Raw genomic sequence first — 18,462 nt, 5'->3', positions numbered from 1 at the left:
GTTGAGCACCCAGTGTCCACTTGGAGGAGGTGAAACTTTCCTATAGAGAAGTGCTTGTTGGCTCTGGCTGCCGTCTGCCAGGGCAGCTACTAGGCCACAAGAAGAGTGTGTTGTTTCTCACAAAGCCAGTTCCTCTGGTGAGGCCTGCAGGCTGAGCCTCTGGCTGGGGGCATTAGCACTCTGCTCACTAAGCTTCTTTATTATATTTCCTGGCCGGTTCTAACTGGTTCTATAGGCACCCAAGCCTGCCTGGTTCAGTCCCTGCTGGAAATGGAAAAGAAAAAACTTGTTTTAGGCATAAGACCCAAGAGTGGGGTATAAAATCCAGCAGGGCTGGAGAGGTTTAACTCAACTCTAATCAAATCAAAGGCTGGGCCAGAGAAGGAGGTAGACAAGAATTTAAAAACTGGAAAAGGGTCCTGGAGGAACAATTCCTTTCTCCCCTGATATATCGTGCCCTCTCTGGCATTCGGTGGGCCTCCACTGCTGTCACTGACCAGCAAGCCGAATTAGGTGATGAATAGGCAACAAGCTAATTAACATTGGGAACAGCACTCCTGGAAAACAGTGCCGAGCTCCAGCCTCCACGTTTGAGGATCAGACTACCCTCTCAAAGAGGTTTCTTTTGGCCGCTGTTGGCCCCAGGGTTCTACCAAGAGCTGCACAAAATCGCCTTTTGTAGGTAGCCTCCATGTGGCCACCATAACAATGAGTCTATTTCTTTCCTGGCAAGTATTAATTATTCACTTGTAGTTGACGAAACCAGACATCAGTCACCTCATAGGAGCCTTTGTAAAAGGCCTTTGCTCTTATTATTCTGAGGCACAAGCCCAAATCTAAGGATGGACCCTGTGTTATTAGTGGAGGTGGGGCAAGGAGGTGGAGCATGCCTCTGGGCAGTGACCTGGCAGGCCCGCAGTGGCGGGGAAGGAGCTGGTCCTTCATTGGATGCTCTTAAGAAACAAGGGATGCATCAAAGGGCTGCATAGAGTGTCTAGCACATAATACGTACTATTATATTTATATATATGTTGTTACAGTTGTTATAGTGTAATTTAATTACATAATCATTAACAGTGTGGCTCATGCATGCAGTCGACCCAGAATTCTTACCAGTCCTTCTACCTCCAGAGCCTTCTTGAATTTTGCTTTTCCCAGGTTGACCTGTAAAAGGTAACCAGAAGAAAGGATGCCTTTGATAAGACGTGATGTCAATGAGGACGTGCTCTGGAGGAGCACAGGGAAGCCGGGTATAACTTGAGTAGGCAGAGAAGGGGAGGGAGTATGTATGCTGAGCAGAAGCCCAGAGGTAGTTCTCACATTTCAACACACACAGATCAGGAAGGACCTCTTCCTCTGTGTACATACATGGAGCATTTTGCAATCCAACTCAAAAATGTTGAGGGCATGCTTTGCTGCCCGGGCAGACAGAACAGCACAGTGATCTTCGGACGCAAGATTTATCCCTGACTTGCTGTGTGCCTTGCCATCAGCCACTACCTCCCTGGCTTTGAGAACCGGGGAACTGAAAGCAACCTGCCCCGCTTGTTACCTATAGGTAACACAGGAGCCCGCGGGTGAGATAATGTCTGTAACCCCGTCTGAGAAGAAAAGGCCCTGGAAACGGACAAGAGAAGGAAGTTCCCGAACGTGTGGCTCCTTTGGATGGCTGCCCTCCATTCCTAAAGGAACAGTTTATTCATTATATATCATGTGTCAATTTAAGAAGACGAATCTGTGGCCTCTCTGTACCACGGAGCCAGCTGAAAGGAGACTGAAAGGCACTTTGTGATTCATAGATTCTGTCAAGGCCCGTGGCTGCCCTTGTCTGTACAAAGACCCTTCAGAATTCGGTCAGTGGGTGTGGAATGCCTCCCAGGATGCAAAGAGTTTTGATCCTGGCTCCCTCACCACGGCCGCTCATGTGTGTGATGTGCCATTGAGGGCTACCACTCAGGCCATACTTCTTGGACCCTGGTAACGAAGGTGAAAACAAATTGGGTGCAGGTTCTTGAAAGAAATTGTTTTGAGAAGGCGGAGCTTGGGTTCACGCAGAATTTCTTGCAGATGTCATTCTGGCTGAGTGGCGTTTTGATAGACTTGGGGCAGCTCAGAAATGGTGCAAGGAGAGAGGAAAGTCAGCATGCCCCTCGGGAGAGCTGCCCGAGAAAGACCTAGGGATGACTTCATCAATAGGCCTTCTGGGTTTGTGTCTGCATCATCCGTGGGCCGTCTGAGAGCAGCGATTCTCAGGCGGGCATCTCTTCATGGAACGGAGGGATGTTTAGTCCATCCGTGGTGTGTGGTCTCTGTCTCCTAAAAAAGGCAGGAGATGAGGTCCTCTGCAGAAACTAAAGGTGGTGGGCTGGTTCAGAAAGTGCACGAGACGTCTGAAGGTTTGGAACAGCTGCCTCTGTGGGTGGAATAAGAAATCAGCTGGGCATGAATGAGAGGATTGTCTAACTTGACTAAAGGCCCAGCTGAGATCAGAGAGAATCTGCTGGCCTGACCCTCGTGGAAGACACTCACTAATTCAGTGTTAAGTGAAAGAATACCTGAGAATGACTTTCTGTTTGTGCTTTTGAAATCTGATGCCTTAAGACCGATTGTGGCAAGGGATGAGTGGAGAGACGAGATTCAAAACTAGGTGTGAGCTGTCAGCCTCCTGAGTGTGCTCTTCCTTCATGTGGGAAAGAGAAGTGAGGTTCTGCTTTTTATGGTTTGAGGTGGAAACTGTATGGCAGAAGAATTTTCTAAAGATAATCTCTGATTTGTGTAGTAATAAGGATGACTTAGATATGGTGCCTTAAGGGACCGTGATGTTTTAAATTTTGTGTTTGGTTTTTTTTTTTTAACCAAAAGACTTGAATTTTGGCCACTAGCCTGTGCATTCAACAAACCACTCATGGAGTGTCAGTTAAGCAAGTAATGCCTAAGATGTGGCCGGTTCTGTGCTGGTTGCGGGTCAAATCCCCTCCCCCCTAAAGACGACTATCCTTGCCATTTTTGGTGATCCAAAGAATTAGTAAAATATAAAGCAGTTTATAATGAAGTGGGAAATTATGGACTCCAGACTGTGAGTGCTATAGGAATCCAAGAAATGAAGGTGGTGGTGGAGTTCAGTTGGTCAGACCTTCGTGGAGGAGGCCTGTCTTGAATTGGGACTTGACAGTGGTCAAGGGTAGGATATAAGAAGGCAAGAGAGAGGACTGTCCACGAGAGAGTGGAGAGAGTTTGTGAAAAGTCACAAGGCAAGAATGTGCATCGGCCGGTTTAAGGCACCTTGGGCTCCCTGGCCACAGTGGAGAGTCCCACCTATGGTTACAGTCATTTGCTTTTTGAGTTGGAAGGACCCTGAGGGAGGCTCAAGTTCAGTGATTCCTAACTTGTTGCTTTTGGTTTTGCTTTTTTGTTTTTTGTAAGTACATTTGATGGGCAATCTCAACACTCTCAACACACTCAACACATCACCTCCGGCAGCCAATCCCCTCCCCGACTTTACCCCATCTTCTCCCACTCAAGAAAAGAGATGGACATTCTCTTGATACTCTGGAAGGACTCTGAACTCTCCCTCACGCATCATAAACAGCACCTCATTTGCAAACCTCACTAATCGGTTGTTAGGACAAGTTCCCTTCACAACAGAGGTGTTGCCGTCATGGTTGAAAATTACTACCAGGTCAACTTTCATATTTTACAGACAGGGGAACTGCCCTTCTAGAGTGACTGAGAGCGTGGCTTGGGGGCCTCTGTCAGTCTTCAGACTGAGCCACATTCGAGTTGTACCTTCACATCCATGAAGCTGAGTTTTGCGTGCTCCGAGCTGGGGGCCCAACTCAGGTCTTGCTCTTTGTTTCCACAGCAGATGTGCTGGCTTCCCTTTCTGAGTTTTAGCAGGTGCCTCTGAGAGGCAGCTTCTCTCCCCAGATGCAGGTCACGTTGGTGCCTGGCCTGGGGTGCCCCGTCACAGGCCCCAGCGGCAGCTAATCAGCAAGCTGCCTTTGGTGGCATGACCTCCCCTCCTGAGAGGATAGGATCCGCCTGGTTGGGCTGTCAACGGAAAGGTCCCCTCAACCCTGCAACACAGGAAGCAGCTGAGTAAAAGGGCCGATGCGGCAGCAAGCCCTTTCGCCCTGCCGGGATCTTCTTTGCATAAACAAGGAGGAGGGCAGGCCTTCTCCAGAGACCAGGTGGAGGCTGACTTGGACTTTTCTGCTGTGACCTCAGGTCCCCTGTGTGGAGAGAAGCGGCAGGTGCCTGGGCCTCTGGTCCCAGGAGACCCGCAGGGAGGGACTTACATAGCCAAGCCGGCCTGAGACAGTTCTGTGGGCTGGTCAGATATCTGGCTGCCAGCAAGGAAGCCTTGGGTTGTTATCTTTCCAAGTAAATTTGAAATTTTGGTTCAAAGCCATGCACGCACATGCTTAAAAGAAATCAAATAATACTGAAAGACTCCTAGTGAAAAACAAGCACCCAGGGCCCACCTCCCCCAGGGGCTGCTGCTTTCAACTCGCACTTTCCTCCAGTAGCTGTCTCCAAATCTCTGAATGATGTGCCTGTGCTGCTGTTTCCTAATTTATCTGTTCTACGAGTTGTCTCTTCACTTCCTGCTGCGATGGATGACGATTTCGCTTTTGACACCAGCCCCTCCCTGCCCTAATTGCCCTCATCTCTCAATATAGTAAGAGCTCTGTTTTAACCTAAATCATGTTTAAAGCATCTGCATTATTAAGATGTATAAATGATGACCACCAGAGAGCCAGCTAATGTCCTTGGATTGTATTTCCTTTCGTACATGGATTTTTGTCTTATTGCAGAATTGGAATCCTTCCTTCCTTCCTTCCTTCCTTCCTTCCTTCCTTCCTTCCTTCCCTCCCTCCCTCCCTCCTTCCTTCCTCTCTCCCTCCCTCCCTGCTTCTTTCCTTCTGTCTAATATTCCTCTTTTTCTTTTACAGCGCTGTCATATCAGCTATTGTATCGGGTCCCCTTGTTGTCCCAGGAAGTTGCAGTGTTAGCCCAGCTCTGCCCCTAACTAGCCAAGTGACCTTACACAAGTCCTCTCATCTCTCGACCTCACTGTCCTCATAGTAGAAAGAGCTCAGGTGGCAGGCAGGAGACCAATCTTGTCCTCATTCTAAACCTCAAAGCCCATCACCTCACCTAGGAGATTTTTATGTCTGAGGAGTCTCCCTTCCTGGGTGGGGCAGCCCCAGGCCCTGACAGGTGGCAGTGCCACAGAAACGGGCAGGGGAGGGGCCTGGTTCGGGCGCTGCCTCACGGTGGTCCGCTCACCCTGTGGTCTAGGGGCTGCTCCCCGGGGTGGGGTGACTGTGTCCACTGCTCTATTTTTCCTACTGTGTGCATTTCCATTCAGCACAGTCTCTGAGCATAGAGGCAGCATCCTCCTCCCCGGGCTCTCCGGGCTCCTGCTCCAGCCCTCCAAACACCATTCCTGCTCCTGTTATAAACACCTTAAGTTCCCCCAAAGTAGTCCTACAAATACGGACAGTTTTTGGCAACAGCTTTATTGAGATAGAGTTCAAATAGTCTACAGTTCACCCACTTAAAGCCAGTAGTTCAATGATTTGCAGTATATATTCACAGAGCTATACAGCCATCACCATGATTAATTTTATAAGGTTTTTATCAACTCAGAAAGAGACCTCGCACCATCTATTTCCCCTAATCTTTACCCCAAGTCTAGGCAATGACTAATCTCTTGTGTATCTGTATAGGTCTGCCTATTCTGGACATTTCCTTAAAAAACCATATTATGCTTCTTTCACTTAGCATAGTATTTTCAAAGTTCATTTACATTGTAGCATGTATCCATAATCCATTCCTTTTTTGTGGCTGAATAATATTCCATGGTATGGATATAACATATTTTAGCCATCCACTCATCAGTGGTTGGACATTTGAGTTGTTTCCACTTTTTGCCTATTGTAAATAATGCTATGATGAACATTCATGTACAAGTTTTTGTGTGGATATGTATTTTCACTTCTCTTGGGAATATAATTATAATGTGTTCCTTTTTTTTGTAGGAGAATTGTTGCAATGTTTAATTCATCCATTTGCTCTCTTAAAAAGAGGCCATTCAACTAGCTAACATTTCCCAAGTGCTTGTTCTGTTCTTGGGCTAAACGTGCCATGTGCCGTAATGTTATATAATCCTCAGAATAAATCACTGCGGGCAGGGACTATTATTATTTACCACCCTTCTACAGCTAAGGAAACAGAATCTTAGAAAGGTTAAGTAGCATGCCCATGGTTATATAGCCAGGAAGTGGCAGATGACAGATTTGAACCCATAGCTCAAGCTTACACACCATACTTAGCCTGATTTTTCACTTATGTAAAAATTCTTGCTTTTTTTTCATTCTCCTTCTGAAAGTGAGACAGAAAATGACAATACAAATCTTTTGCTCAGAGAGTAGCAGGGTTTAGGATGTGGGAGTCAGAACCTGCATTCCCAGGCTCTCCTTGCACCCATCCTGCATTTGTGGGCCCCCACCCCTTCCTGCTCAGAGTCTAGCAACCATCTCAGCCCCACCCCGGGAGTCCTACAGCCCTTCTCATAAGCCAGCTGCCTGGGAGCCCAGCGTTATTACCTCTCAGTGAAACCAGGCCACTGAGTTTAAGTTTGTTATGAAGAAGAATTCTAATTTGCCGTGAATGCTCCATACTCAAATGCTTCCAGAACACAGTTAATTTTAAACTATTTTATTAACTTCTCTTCCAGAGTAACACAATTTAGCCACATGTTGATAGACTGAATATAAAGAATTCTTCTCTGGAAGATTATGTAACACTTGGGCTGGGAGAGAAATACTTGCTTTCATGTATACCTCTGTTAATTTCCGGAATATTTTTTCTTTCTGATTTGATGTGGTGTTGGCAGTGACTTCCAACACTTGGATTAAAAATGTCTGATTTCCTTCTCCCGTGGGCAATGAATGATCTACAAACAAACAGAGAAATCCATTAGAGAAGCTGTATTTATGACGGAAATGAAGACTCCTAATTTACTGGCTCTGTAGGCTGTTTGTGTATTGATTCTCTTCAAGTGAAGTGCAGGGGGTGGGTATTATTATGTTAAAGGTGAAAATCTTAAGGGTTATTCTGGTAAATGAGTATTTTGGAGTCTGTGAAGCCCAGAGGAAACCCAGGTTACAGGAGAAAGGAGAGGGCAAAGATCATGGCAAGTAGGAGTAAGGAAAGATGAAGGAAGGGATGTTCGATTAGAGCCAGGAGTGTTTTACACTGAGCTGGGGGTTTTTACAGAAAATTTCCAACATATTTAAAACTGGATAGAAAAAAATATCATAAATCCCTGTGTGTGAGCATCACACAGCGTTAACAATCATTAATTCAGAGCTAATTTTGCTTCACCAATTTCTCACTCTTCCCTGTTCTGGTATTATTTGCAAGCAAACCCCTGTAGCCTTTGATCCATCTTTTAGTAGGTATTTCTAGAAGATAAGCACTCTTTTAAAACATAACCTCAATATTATTGTCACATCTAAAAATAATAACTGTTTCCTCAATGTTGGTAACTAGCCAGAGAAATGTTCCTAGTTTCTCATAAATGTCGCAATTTAATTTTTGTGGTGATTTGTTTGACTTAAGAGTCAAACCAGCTAAACACACATGTGATGGTCTAAGTCTCTTATGTATAGCTCCCCCTCCGTCTCTTTTTCCCCACCTTGCGCTTTCTTTGTTAAAGACACTGAGTCACTTGTCCAGCAGACTTTCGCATAGGTTGTAGTTTACTGATTACCTCGCTGTGGTGTATTGTACTGTGTTCTGTCTGTCCTCTGTATTTCCCCTCAGTTGGTATCAAAGGCTTGATTAGATTCAAGTGTTTTGTGTTGGGTCCAGCACTCTTCGTAAGTTGATGATGTGTTTTTCCACCAGGAGGAACGTGACGTCAGATTGTCCTCCTGTAGTGATGTTAGCAGCAGTCAGTGATCAGTGCCTACATCCATACGTTCATTAGGGGTTGGAAAATAGGGCTACGTTAATTCTGGGGGCGAGAAAAATACTGTTATAAAGAAAAACATCCCTCTCTTCCACAGTTCAGTTTTCCAGTGGTCCAGATTGTATAGGGAAGACAGATTAAACATTTGCTTCTTTCCTTTTATTTATTATTTTCAGCATAAAAAGTTGGTTCACAGGCATCCTCCAGCAGTAACAGAGGCATAGAAACCAAGTTTTTATTAAGTGTCTTTATGGTCTCATGGATTTAAATATATGTGATCTTGTTTCAAGTCCTTTGAGTTGCACTAATTGTTGCTCGGATTGCCCCATCTTTGGCCAGTGGAAGCTGCCTCAAGTTGGCTCCTGGGTCCCTTGGACATAGATGGATAGATAGTTGCTTGTAGGCCTTTCTTTTAGGACAAACCTAGGTTCCAAGCCTAGCTTCACCACTTGCCAGCACTTGACCTTGTAAAATTACCTAAATCCTGAGCTTCTGTTTGCTCATCTGTAACATGGGAATAATCATAGTACCTACCTTTGTAGGGTTGATACAAGATTCAGATAGTGGAGTAAGGGCTAAAAAATGTTAGCTTTATTATTATTTGAGTTAATGAAGATGATCATTTGGGCTTTGGAGCTTGTAGATCAGTATGCCCTGTAAGATCACTAACCCCTCCTGCAAAATAAACTTAATATTAATGTGAGAAAGAAGACAGTCTTCTCTGTGGACTGGCAGATGGTTTTGCGGTAGAGCTGAATGCCACACTTCGCATTCAGGGCAGAGAAGAGAGCAGAGGAAGAAGCCTAGGTGTGGAGAGGGCCCGAAACTGTCTCGGTGAGGGCGTGCAGGGGCAGAGGAGGAAGTTACCTCTGAGGTCCCCGTGCCCTCATTGGACATGGCTTCACTGTTGCCTGAGCGCGTGATGGGGAGGTGTGCTGAGAACTCAGTGAAGTGTGAAGTGGTCATCAGAAGCTCAGCCTCTTCTGCCCTCCCAGCAGGGCCTAAAGGAGACACTGGGGCTGCCTGCGTGGGGTGCGCCCGGGAGCTGTGCCTGCCCTCCCCAGCCTGGGCCCAGTCTCCTGCCGCTGGTCCTTTTCTGCCCTGGTCTCTGACACGTTCCCTAATGAGCCAGGCAGATTCTCTGGCACTCTGCAACTCCAGCCCTGAAGCGGGCCTCACACGTCCCTGGGGCTGGGGGTGTGGTGTGGGGGCGGGGGGGGGGCAGTGAGGGACGCTCTCAGGAGCACAGGCAACCATCTCTGTGTTCCCTTATTCAAAAGTGCTACAAGGTTAGCTTGTTATTACTATTATTTATCTTTTTATAAAACTCAGGTTTTTGACGTATGTCTTGTTTTGCTTGATTTTTTTGCTGCCTTTATTTCTGCTTTTGTAATTAGCCATCCCTGCACACTCATTTCTTTGGGTTGATTTTTATCCTTTTTTAGATTTTTTTGGGGGGAAATTCAGTTTATTTAATTCTGCTTTCTTATTTTCTGCTAAATGCATTAAAATATTTATTCATGCTCTCTATGTTTCAGCTCTAAATATTTTATAATTTCTATTTGAATTTCTCTTTGTGAATAACATGGAAGCATGTTTTTACAAATTTTCATAGGTATGGGGTTTCTCCTTTGCTGTAATTTAGATGATTGATTTCTAATTTTAATGCACCATACTTAGTGAATGTGATTTCTAGGAGGTCCTATTTGGGGGAACTGTGAGAACCCTGAATCATGATCACTTTTAAAGTAATGTTTCACATATGCTTTAAAAAAAATGAGTATTCTGTTTGCTGGGTGCTGAGTTCTTAAAACAGTGATTAGCTCGAGTTAGGTAACTGCTGTTTAGAACCTCTTCATCCTCATTGCCTGGCAAAGTTCTCTTTGAAGCCTCTGCACTCTGCCAGCATCTGAAACACAGAACCGTCCAATTAGGGCTGATTTGTTTGTTGTGGCTCACAAAACATACCATACTTCCAGATCAAGGAAGACAATGGCCCTGACGTTTTTGCAAGTAAGGTTAAGTTTGCTGGAGTCTGAATTCTCTTACTTCCAGCTTAATTTCAAGCTCTGGTTTCAGGTTAATAATCTTTGGCTCTCTCGATCACAGATATTTGTGCTGTGCAGTAATTTGAAAGTGGAACTGATAAGTGTCCTCGTGAATAGCAGCTAAAGGCAGACTATGGCCCATGTCCTAGCATCCGGCATTATTTGAGGTTCTTTGCTCCTGGTCACTGTGGTTGCATGGACATCCTATAACTTCTCTGAGCCTTGTTTTTCCATCAGTTATGTGGATATGGTACCACCTGCCATCAGAGGGTTGTGATGAGGCTCGGTCGAGACAATAGATATAAAAAAGTACCTTGTAAACTGTAAAGAGATCGTCAGACATCAGGTGTAGGTTGAGGGCACCATGTGAAGGAGTAGCAAGTGGGAGTGTTCTCAATGCATGTTAATTCCCTGGGTTCTCCGGAAGAAGCCTGGACAGGGTGAGACTGGGAGAAATGAGTGGAGGCCCCTGAAACGCTCCGTTTCCTTCTCTTCCTTCCCCTCAGTGTGGACAACAGAAACTGCAGCCATGACCACCCACGTCACCCTGGAAGATGCCCTGTCCAACGTGGACCTGCTGGAAGAGCTGCCCCTCCCTGACCAGCAGCCATGCATCGAGCCGCCCCCTTCCTCCATCATGTACCAGGTAAGTCCTCCCACAGCACCAGGGCCGGCAAGCGGGTGGGGGTCAGGAACTCTGGGGATCCCTTGAAGGGGTTTGCCCTGAAGCAGAGGGAAAAGGAATATCTGCATCCTGAAGGCGAAAGGCCATGAGCTGATGGAGCCCCTTGCGCACTGGTGGAGCTGAGTGCAAGAAATAGATTAGCTGGTAAACGTTATACCAGGGCTGTTTCTCGTCCCTGGGGAAGGCTTGTTGATCTGTTCTGACCCCAGATACCTTCCCGGCTGTTCTCGCTGTGGCACCAACCAAGGTTTTGGCAGCTCTGACCTCATGAATTAAATATCGCAATTTAGAAACCCCTAGAGCCTGCCTGGGTAATTACTTTTCCTTCATGTATGTGAGAAGAGATCTTCAGCTCCCCGCAGCTGATAATGGCTCAGGGAAGCCGGTCACAGTTGTTTGCTTTTGCTGTAGAGAGGCAAGCTTGTGATAAACCGTGATCAGATTGCTCAAAACCCTCATCTGACCCGGGTGTTGCGGGAAGGACGTCTGTGCAGCTGGAGGCGGCCTTGGAAATGCCCCTTGTCGGGGTGTGCTGAGCGAGTACACTCCATTTATAAAGAATAAGTTAATTTGAAATTTTTAGCTGTATTTGACCTTTGGAACATTCTTGGACTGCTAAATGAGACTAGATATAAATGCATAATGTGTTTTTAATTTCATTCAGTGGCTAGATTTACTAAGCATATGCCTGAAGGTTCAATTCATAAACTTGGTTTATTCACATTTTCTAACCCAGATTAAATTTTTTTTCAGATTGAAATTTTAATTGTGTAAATATCTTTTTTATTACAAGCAAAGTATAGCAAATAAAAGTTTCCCTGTGACTATGTCTGTATTTATATATACAAATATACACACACACCCTTTTCCCATATATACATATGTATACAATTTTTTTTACCAAAAGAGAATGACATTATATTATGTTGCTCTATGATTTGACTTTTTTAACTTAAAATTACGGGTATTTTCCTGACAGCACTTCAATGCAACCACATTTTTTTTAACCACCGCATTATACATATAAGTCCATTGAATGGCTATACTGTTACTGATTTAGCCTTTCGCTGTTAATGGATATTTGGATGGTTTCCAATTTTTGTATTACCAAAAAAAAAAAATGCTGCAGTTATTATCCTTATACAGATGTATCTGCACCTTCAGGTGAGTATTTTTGCAACTGCCAGATGAAAGCAGTGCACCTCTTCAAAATTTTAATAACATTTTTATACAATTTTTAAAGGTAACTTTCCATTAAGTTATTACAAAACATTGGCTGCATTCCCCGTGTTGTACAGTATGTCCTTGAGCCCAACTGACACCCAGTAATTTGTACTTCCCACTCCCCTCCCCTAAATTGCGCCCCCACCCCGTAACCATTAGTTTGTTCTCTGCATCCATGAATCTGCTTCTTTCTAAAAAACCCCATCTCCGCTTTTAACAGCTGCTTAGGTTAGTACGGTTTAAACCCTTGCTTCCAAGGCTCGCTGGGTGAACCTGACTGGCTGGGAAGCAGGTGCGGCCCTGTCTAGCTGGCTCCGGCCCAGTGGGACTCAGGGTGGGATTTCTTGGGGAGGATGCGAGGGTGATGTGGAGGTGGGCTCCCACTGGGGACTCGGGCATTTGTTGGCAGCAGTTGATTCCCTGGACATCCAGCCACCATGGACCTGCTTTGCAACCGCCGAACATTCCTGTCCTCTGATTCCTGCAGGCTAACTTTGACACAAACTTCGAGGACAGGAATGCGTTTGTCACAGGCATCGCGAGGTACATTGAGCAGGCCACGGTCCACTCCAGCATGGTAAGTCTCTGTGACCCTCGGGGACAGACACGCCCCCTGCCGGCGTGGGCGGGCCTGCGGGCAGCTTCTCTCACCAGGCGCATCAGCTCAGCTGTTCCGAGAACTCCCTGCCTCAGTCAGACCCCTCTCTGTGAGCCCATTCTCCTGCCCCGTCACCCCACCCAGTGCCTAGTGGCACACTGTTCCCGTGTCTCCCAGCCTTGCACATCCTCCTCACCTTTGGGGCCAACTGTATCCCCAGTTCCCTTCCCTGAGTTTCTCTAGCTTTAGGGCTAACAGGTGATTGGATCCTGCCTTGTCTTATACTTCATAGATTACTGACTGTGTGGAGTTCTGGCTCTTGACCGAAACAAAATTTCTCAGGAAAGGTTTGGAGTAACACCTCACTGACTGGAGGAAGCTGGCGGCCTAAATCATTCACAAGTCGGGGCCAGTTGTCTGACGAGTCTGTGTCTGACCCATCTCTGAGGGTCCCCTTCCCCCTTGGGCTGTCATCGATTGCATCCTCACGCATCATTGAAATTCGAAGAGTCCCAGGATTCTCGTTCACAGGCTCTGCCTGTGGCTCAGCGGACCTTTCTCACTGTATCAATGATATTCTTGAGTCTTGTCTCACCAGACCCTGCCCGTTCGTTCAATAAGTATTATGTACCTGGTCCCTGCAGAGGCCGTGCTGAACGCCAGAGAGGGAGGTATGCAGGGACAAACAGGGGGCTTGGTTCTCAGTGAGTCAAGTGGGAATGAGACAAGCCTGCTGTTTATGGACCACTTTCTGTGTAGATATTTTAAATGCATTGTCCTAGTTACTCCTCACCTCAACCCTGTGAACTAGGTTCTGTTGCAGTACCCATTTTATGGATGGGGAAAACAGAAGTCCAGAAAAGTTGAGTAACTTACTCAGGGTTCTGCCACTGACAAATGACAAAACTAAACCCAGGTCTGTTTGACTACAAAACCTGCACTCTGGATGTCTCTTTGCTGACAGATAAAAATATACAAAGTTAAAGGTAAAAGATGTGGTAAAAGTTCAAAGGTTTTGAGGGGTCTTGAGAAGGTCAGAGAAAGCTTGATGAGAGAAGTGGCTTTGGAGTACAGCCTTGTATATTACATACACACACATCATAATCGTATATATATGGGGTTAAACAATACAAGGTATTCTCATACATCATAGTATCGGAACCTTATGACAGCCCTGTGACTTAGAAAGAGATCATTATACCTATTTTAGGGATGAGAAAACTGAGACCTGGAGAAGTTAATGAGCAGGTTGCTCATGAGCCCACAATTAGTAAAGCACAGGTTTGAACCCAGAATCCAGGGCTTCCAGTTCCCAGCCCTGATCTCTTTTCTGTGACCCCTGCTTTCCCTCACACTTAGAATTTCATCTGTCAAAGATGAGATGGGGAGGGCACACCAGCTGGTGGAAGCAGCATGACCAAAGGCCCAGAGGCCAGCATTTTCAGAGACTCCCTGGGCTTGGGACGTAAAGTACATTAGGGAAATTCCCTGGGGTATTCATGAAAAACTAGGTAAGGGTCAGTGCATAGAGGATGCATTGGTTTGATAGAGCTGCCGTAACGAATACCACAAACTGGGTGGCTTAAACAGCAAATATATTTTTTCCCATTCTGGAGATGAAAAATCCAAGATCCAGGTGTCAGCAAGATTGCTTTCCCCTGAGGCCTTTCCGCGGCTTGCAGACAGCCGCCATCCAGCTGTATTCTCATGGGTCTCTTCTCTGTGCACACACGTGTGTGCTGTCTCCCTGTGTGTCCAAATTGAGTTAGATTGGATTAGGATCCACCTTTATGGCCTGACTTTAACTTAATCACCTCTGTAAAAGCCCCGACTCCAAATATAATCACCTTGCGAGGTACTAGGGTTAGGATTTCAACATATAAATTTGGGGGGACACAAGTCAGCCCATAGCAGGCAGCTTTAATTCACTTAATCAAAATGGGAATTCTTCATTGATGGGAGAAATGTGAACAGAGCTGTGCCTGGGGAGAAAGTTCATTCGTCAATTATGTGCAGAAGGAGTTGTAAGGAGGCGTGAATGAGGTAAATAAATCATTTGAGATCACTGAAGTATCCACACTGGAGGCCTGGCTGAGCGGGTGTGGCTGTGAGAAACACTGGAGGTCAGCTCCCCCTGGCTGAACAGCCAGCTGGGGATCAGAGCAGGGGGGAGCGGGAACAAAATGGATTCCCAGGGAGTCTGTTTCCTTTTTTTCCAGCTCCCAGAGGCCCAGCCCTCTTCCAGCCAGCAGTCACACCACTCCAGTCTCTGGTTTATCCCTCATCTCCTGCTCTGACTCTCTCACGTCCCTCTTTAATGTATTAAGACCCTTGCCATTACATTGGGTGCACGAGATAATCCACGATAACCTCCCCATCCCAAAGTCTCTAACTTAATTACATCTGCAAAGTCCCTTGCGCCATGTGAGGTATTGCTTTCACAGATTCTAGGGAGTAGGATGTGGACATCTTTGTGGGGTCATTATTCTGCCAACACAGGGATAGTGGTTTTGGGCAGGGTCAAAAATAGGGTGTATTGTTGACATTCATGGATAATGCCAAAACCTCACTTTTTCAACAATCTCCACCTCGTACCTTGTGAAATCTTTTTCTAGAGTAGCTTATCGGCAGCAAGTGGCTTCATTAGATGTTCATCTTGTGTTTCTCCTGCCCCAAACTTGGGCAAGGTGAGTCTCTCAAAGGGCAGGATAGCGAGAGAAAAGAGGAGGAGGAGAAAGTGTGCAAACCATGTAATTGACCAGCTACGTGGAACAGTCAAGGGTTCTTTGCTGGAGGTGAGATTGGGGCCGAGTGTCCAAAGTCAGTGCTGAGAGGTACAGCCTGTCACCATCTGAAATTTGAACTGAACTCACATTGAGTTTAAATCATGGACTTAGAGAATCTTCAGATGTAAAGGACCTGAGAGAGCCTTAGTCCTGCAGCTGTCAACCTGGGCTGCTCATTGGAATCACCTGGAAAGCATTAAAAAACCCACCAGTGCCTGGGTCCCTCCCCCAGGGATAATGATTTCATGTCCAGCCTGAGCATGAGGCATTTTCAAAGTTCCCCAGGTGACTAATGGGCAGCCGGGGCTGAGAACCAGGGATTTAGGCCAAATCTTTGTCTCCAAATGAGAGAACCATGATATTTTCCAGGTAAAAGGTGGGTCTGAGCAGAGCCAGGGCCAGAACTCAAGTCTCCTGAGGCCCTGCCCAGGACTCATCCCACCATCCTGATCTCTAGATTCCAGGCATAATTATACAGCACATCTGACTGATGGTCCCCTGAACTGTCCACGGGGCAGAGTCCACATCATTCTTGCTCACTGACCTGTTCCCAGCACATAGCAGCAGCCTGGGATCCGTGAGTGCTCGGTGAAATGCTTACTGGATGAATGATTCGGAATGTTCACACCTGCCCGTGGCTTGCTCTTAGTTCTCTCTGGTCTCGAGGACAACATGTTACTGATTTAAAAAGTGCTCTAAATTGAGAACTGAATGTGTGACTCGTCAGTGACTTTGCTGTTGAAAACAAAGCTATAAAAAGTAATGAAACTCTACATTAAACCTGATCTTATGCTAGGAAGATATCATGAAATAGAGACGTGGAATAAAAAGTAAGTTGGTAAAGGCCCACTTTTGTGCTGATACAGACATTTACAAAAGAGAAGATCTAGTAATACTCTTTATTTTTTGAGAGGTTCTTCTGTTGATGGAACTTTTGGTGAATTTCCACTTTTTGACTGTTAGAATAATTCTGCTATGAACAAGTGTGGAAGTCTCTGTATGGACATGTGTTTTCATTTCTCTTGGTTCTATACCACAGAGTGGCATTGCTGGGTCATACGGTAACTCAGTGTTCAACTTTTTGAGGAACTACCAGACGTAGTAGCACTCTTAACCCCCTTTACAGATTACCCAGTGTGTGTGTGTGTGTATGTGTGTGTGTTTGTTCCATTTAATTTTCATAAAAGTCTCTGAGGTTGTTATTGTCACCGTCATTAGACAGATGACTAAATGGAGGATTTTCAGTTAAGTGATTTCCTGAAGGCCAAAGGGCTGAGAAGTGACGAGGCTGGGTTTCAGCCCAGGTAGCTGGACCCTGCCTTTCAGGCTCTTTCCACAGGAGCGCTTGCTACGTGAGGTGAGTCAGCAGCTTCATGTTTCACACTGTTGTTGGCTTTGCCATCTGCTCTGTATTATTTTTTAAAATTAAGCTGAATCATCTTCCCACTTAGGAAATAGTAACATGGGCTCTTAGAAAAGTGCAAACAGTATAGCATGATATGACATGAAAAGTGGAAGCCCCTGTTTATCCAGCACCACAGAGAACTCGCTCTTCATAGTTTTGGTGCAGTCCCACCGATATATTTTTCAATACACTTTCGCAATTATCACTCTTCGTTTTTGTAACCTATCTGCTGTTATAAACTGTTTTGCTATTTGCTTACCTTCTTGCTTAGTGTATATCTGGGACAACTTTTGCTGCTGGAACTAATAGGTCTGCCTCCTCCTTTCTAAGGGGGCCATCTGTCTTTGGAAAATGTGCCCTGCTCGGAGAGCCCTGGGGTGCCTGATGAGGATAATTTAGGCCAGAGCTTCTCACTGTGCACCTCGGAGTGTGAGTCACCTGGGAATTTTATTGAAATGCAGGTTCAGATTCCATAGGCCCCTTATTTCCAATAAGCCCCCCAAGGTGATGCCGTTGCTGGGAGTCTGCGGACCGCACTGTGAGGATTTAGGGGGTGGGGCACTGTTGAGAAATCTCGTGTGGCACCGGAGCGGTTTCTCCTTGCTGAGCACGTTTCTCTTTGCAGAACGAAATGCTGGAGGAAGGGCACGAGTACGCGGTCATGCTGTACACCTGGCGCAGCTGTTCCCGAGCCATCCCCCAGGTGAGACAGTCCTTGCCGGTGGCTCTCCTGCCCGGATTGCTGAGCCTCTCCAGGTGGCCGGGAGTAAAGCAGGGCCTCTTATCCCCAGGGGTGCACAGAGCACATTCGGAGAGCTTCCTGTAAAATGGATGCCAACTTAAAAAAAAACCTCAGTATCATTTTATTTTTGAAAGCAGCATATGCTAACCATATGACACACCCAAACCACTGCAGAAAGGTATAAAGTAAAATCCTCCCCCAGCCACCCAAACCAACCTCCCTCCAAAGTATGGTCACTGTGGACACTTGGCTGCGCCTTCACCTGGATCTCTGTCCTCAGACATCGTGAATATTCCTGTGGTTATTGCTTTGTAAATTATTATCATTTTAAAAACTGTGTTGTTTCTTATTTATATGGTTCTGCTAGTTGGTTTTTTTACACTTTATTACTGGCTTCTTTTCATGCCAACACATACAGGTGTTATTTTTACCATTGTCATATTAGTCATGGGTCCCACTGGAACCAAATCAACAAGGCATGGGTGTAAAAACAGAAACCATTTCTCTCGCTTCCTCCCACTCCTAGCCCCCGGGTAACTACTTATTAACAGCTTGGTTTGCACCTTTTCAGATTGTGCCTGTATGTGTATGGTCACACAAATACACTGTTTTGTGTTTCGTTGAACACACGTGGGATTAAATTACCCTTCCTGTCCCGCAGCCGTTTTCACCAGTCACTTTAGGTTAGCAACCTTTCCTTGTCAGGCCACACATCTGTCTCATCCCCACTAAAAGTTCTGTAACGATAGTATGTGAATGCAGCATGGTTGATCCATTTAATCACCGACTGGTGGTTACTTCGTGTGTTGCTACCGTTTTAAGAATTTCTAAGTGTGAAGAACGTCCCTGTGCTTACCCTTTGCTCACTCTCCAGTTTTGGTGACATGTTAGCAGCCTTGGGTGTGCATGTTGTGCAAACACCTGCCACGCGATGCCGGTATGCTGCAAACCCCTGGGCAGGGAAAATGGGCTTCCTGATGGGGCCGAGTA

At 45.9% G+C, this 18,462-nt stretch overlaps 1 protein-coding gene across 3 annotated transcripts in view; it reads left to right on the top strand.

The window, feature by feature from the left end:
• Positions 1-18,462, top strand: part of CYFIP2 (cytoplasmic FMR1 interacting protein 2) — a 110,234-nt gene that overhangs the window by 1,981 nt on the left and 89,791 nt on the right. For all 3 annotated transcript variants that reach the window (XM_072953913.1, XM_006211887.4, XM_072953918.1), the window contains exons 2-4: positions 10,539-10,678; positions 12,429-12,518; positions 17,356-17,433. In XM_072953913.1, coding sequence (XP_072810014.1) covers positions 10,562-10,678; positions 12,429-12,518; positions 17,356-17,433 — 285 coding nt within the window. In that variant the 5' untranslated portion in view covers positions 10,539-10,561. The remainder of the gene's footprint in view (positions 1-10,538; positions 10,679-12,428; positions 12,519-17,355; positions 17,434-18,462) is intronic.

This window comes from Vicugna pacos, chromosome 3, assembly GCF_048564905.1.
Source record: "Vicugna pacos chromosome 3, VicPac4, whole genome shotgun sequence".
NCBI classification, from domain to species: Eukaryota; Metazoa; Chordata; class Mammalia; order Artiodactyla; family Camelidae; genus Vicugna; species Vicugna pacos.
The sequence above is the reverse complement of the archived record's forward strand: the minus strand, read 5'-3'. Positions and strand labels throughout refer to the sequence as shown.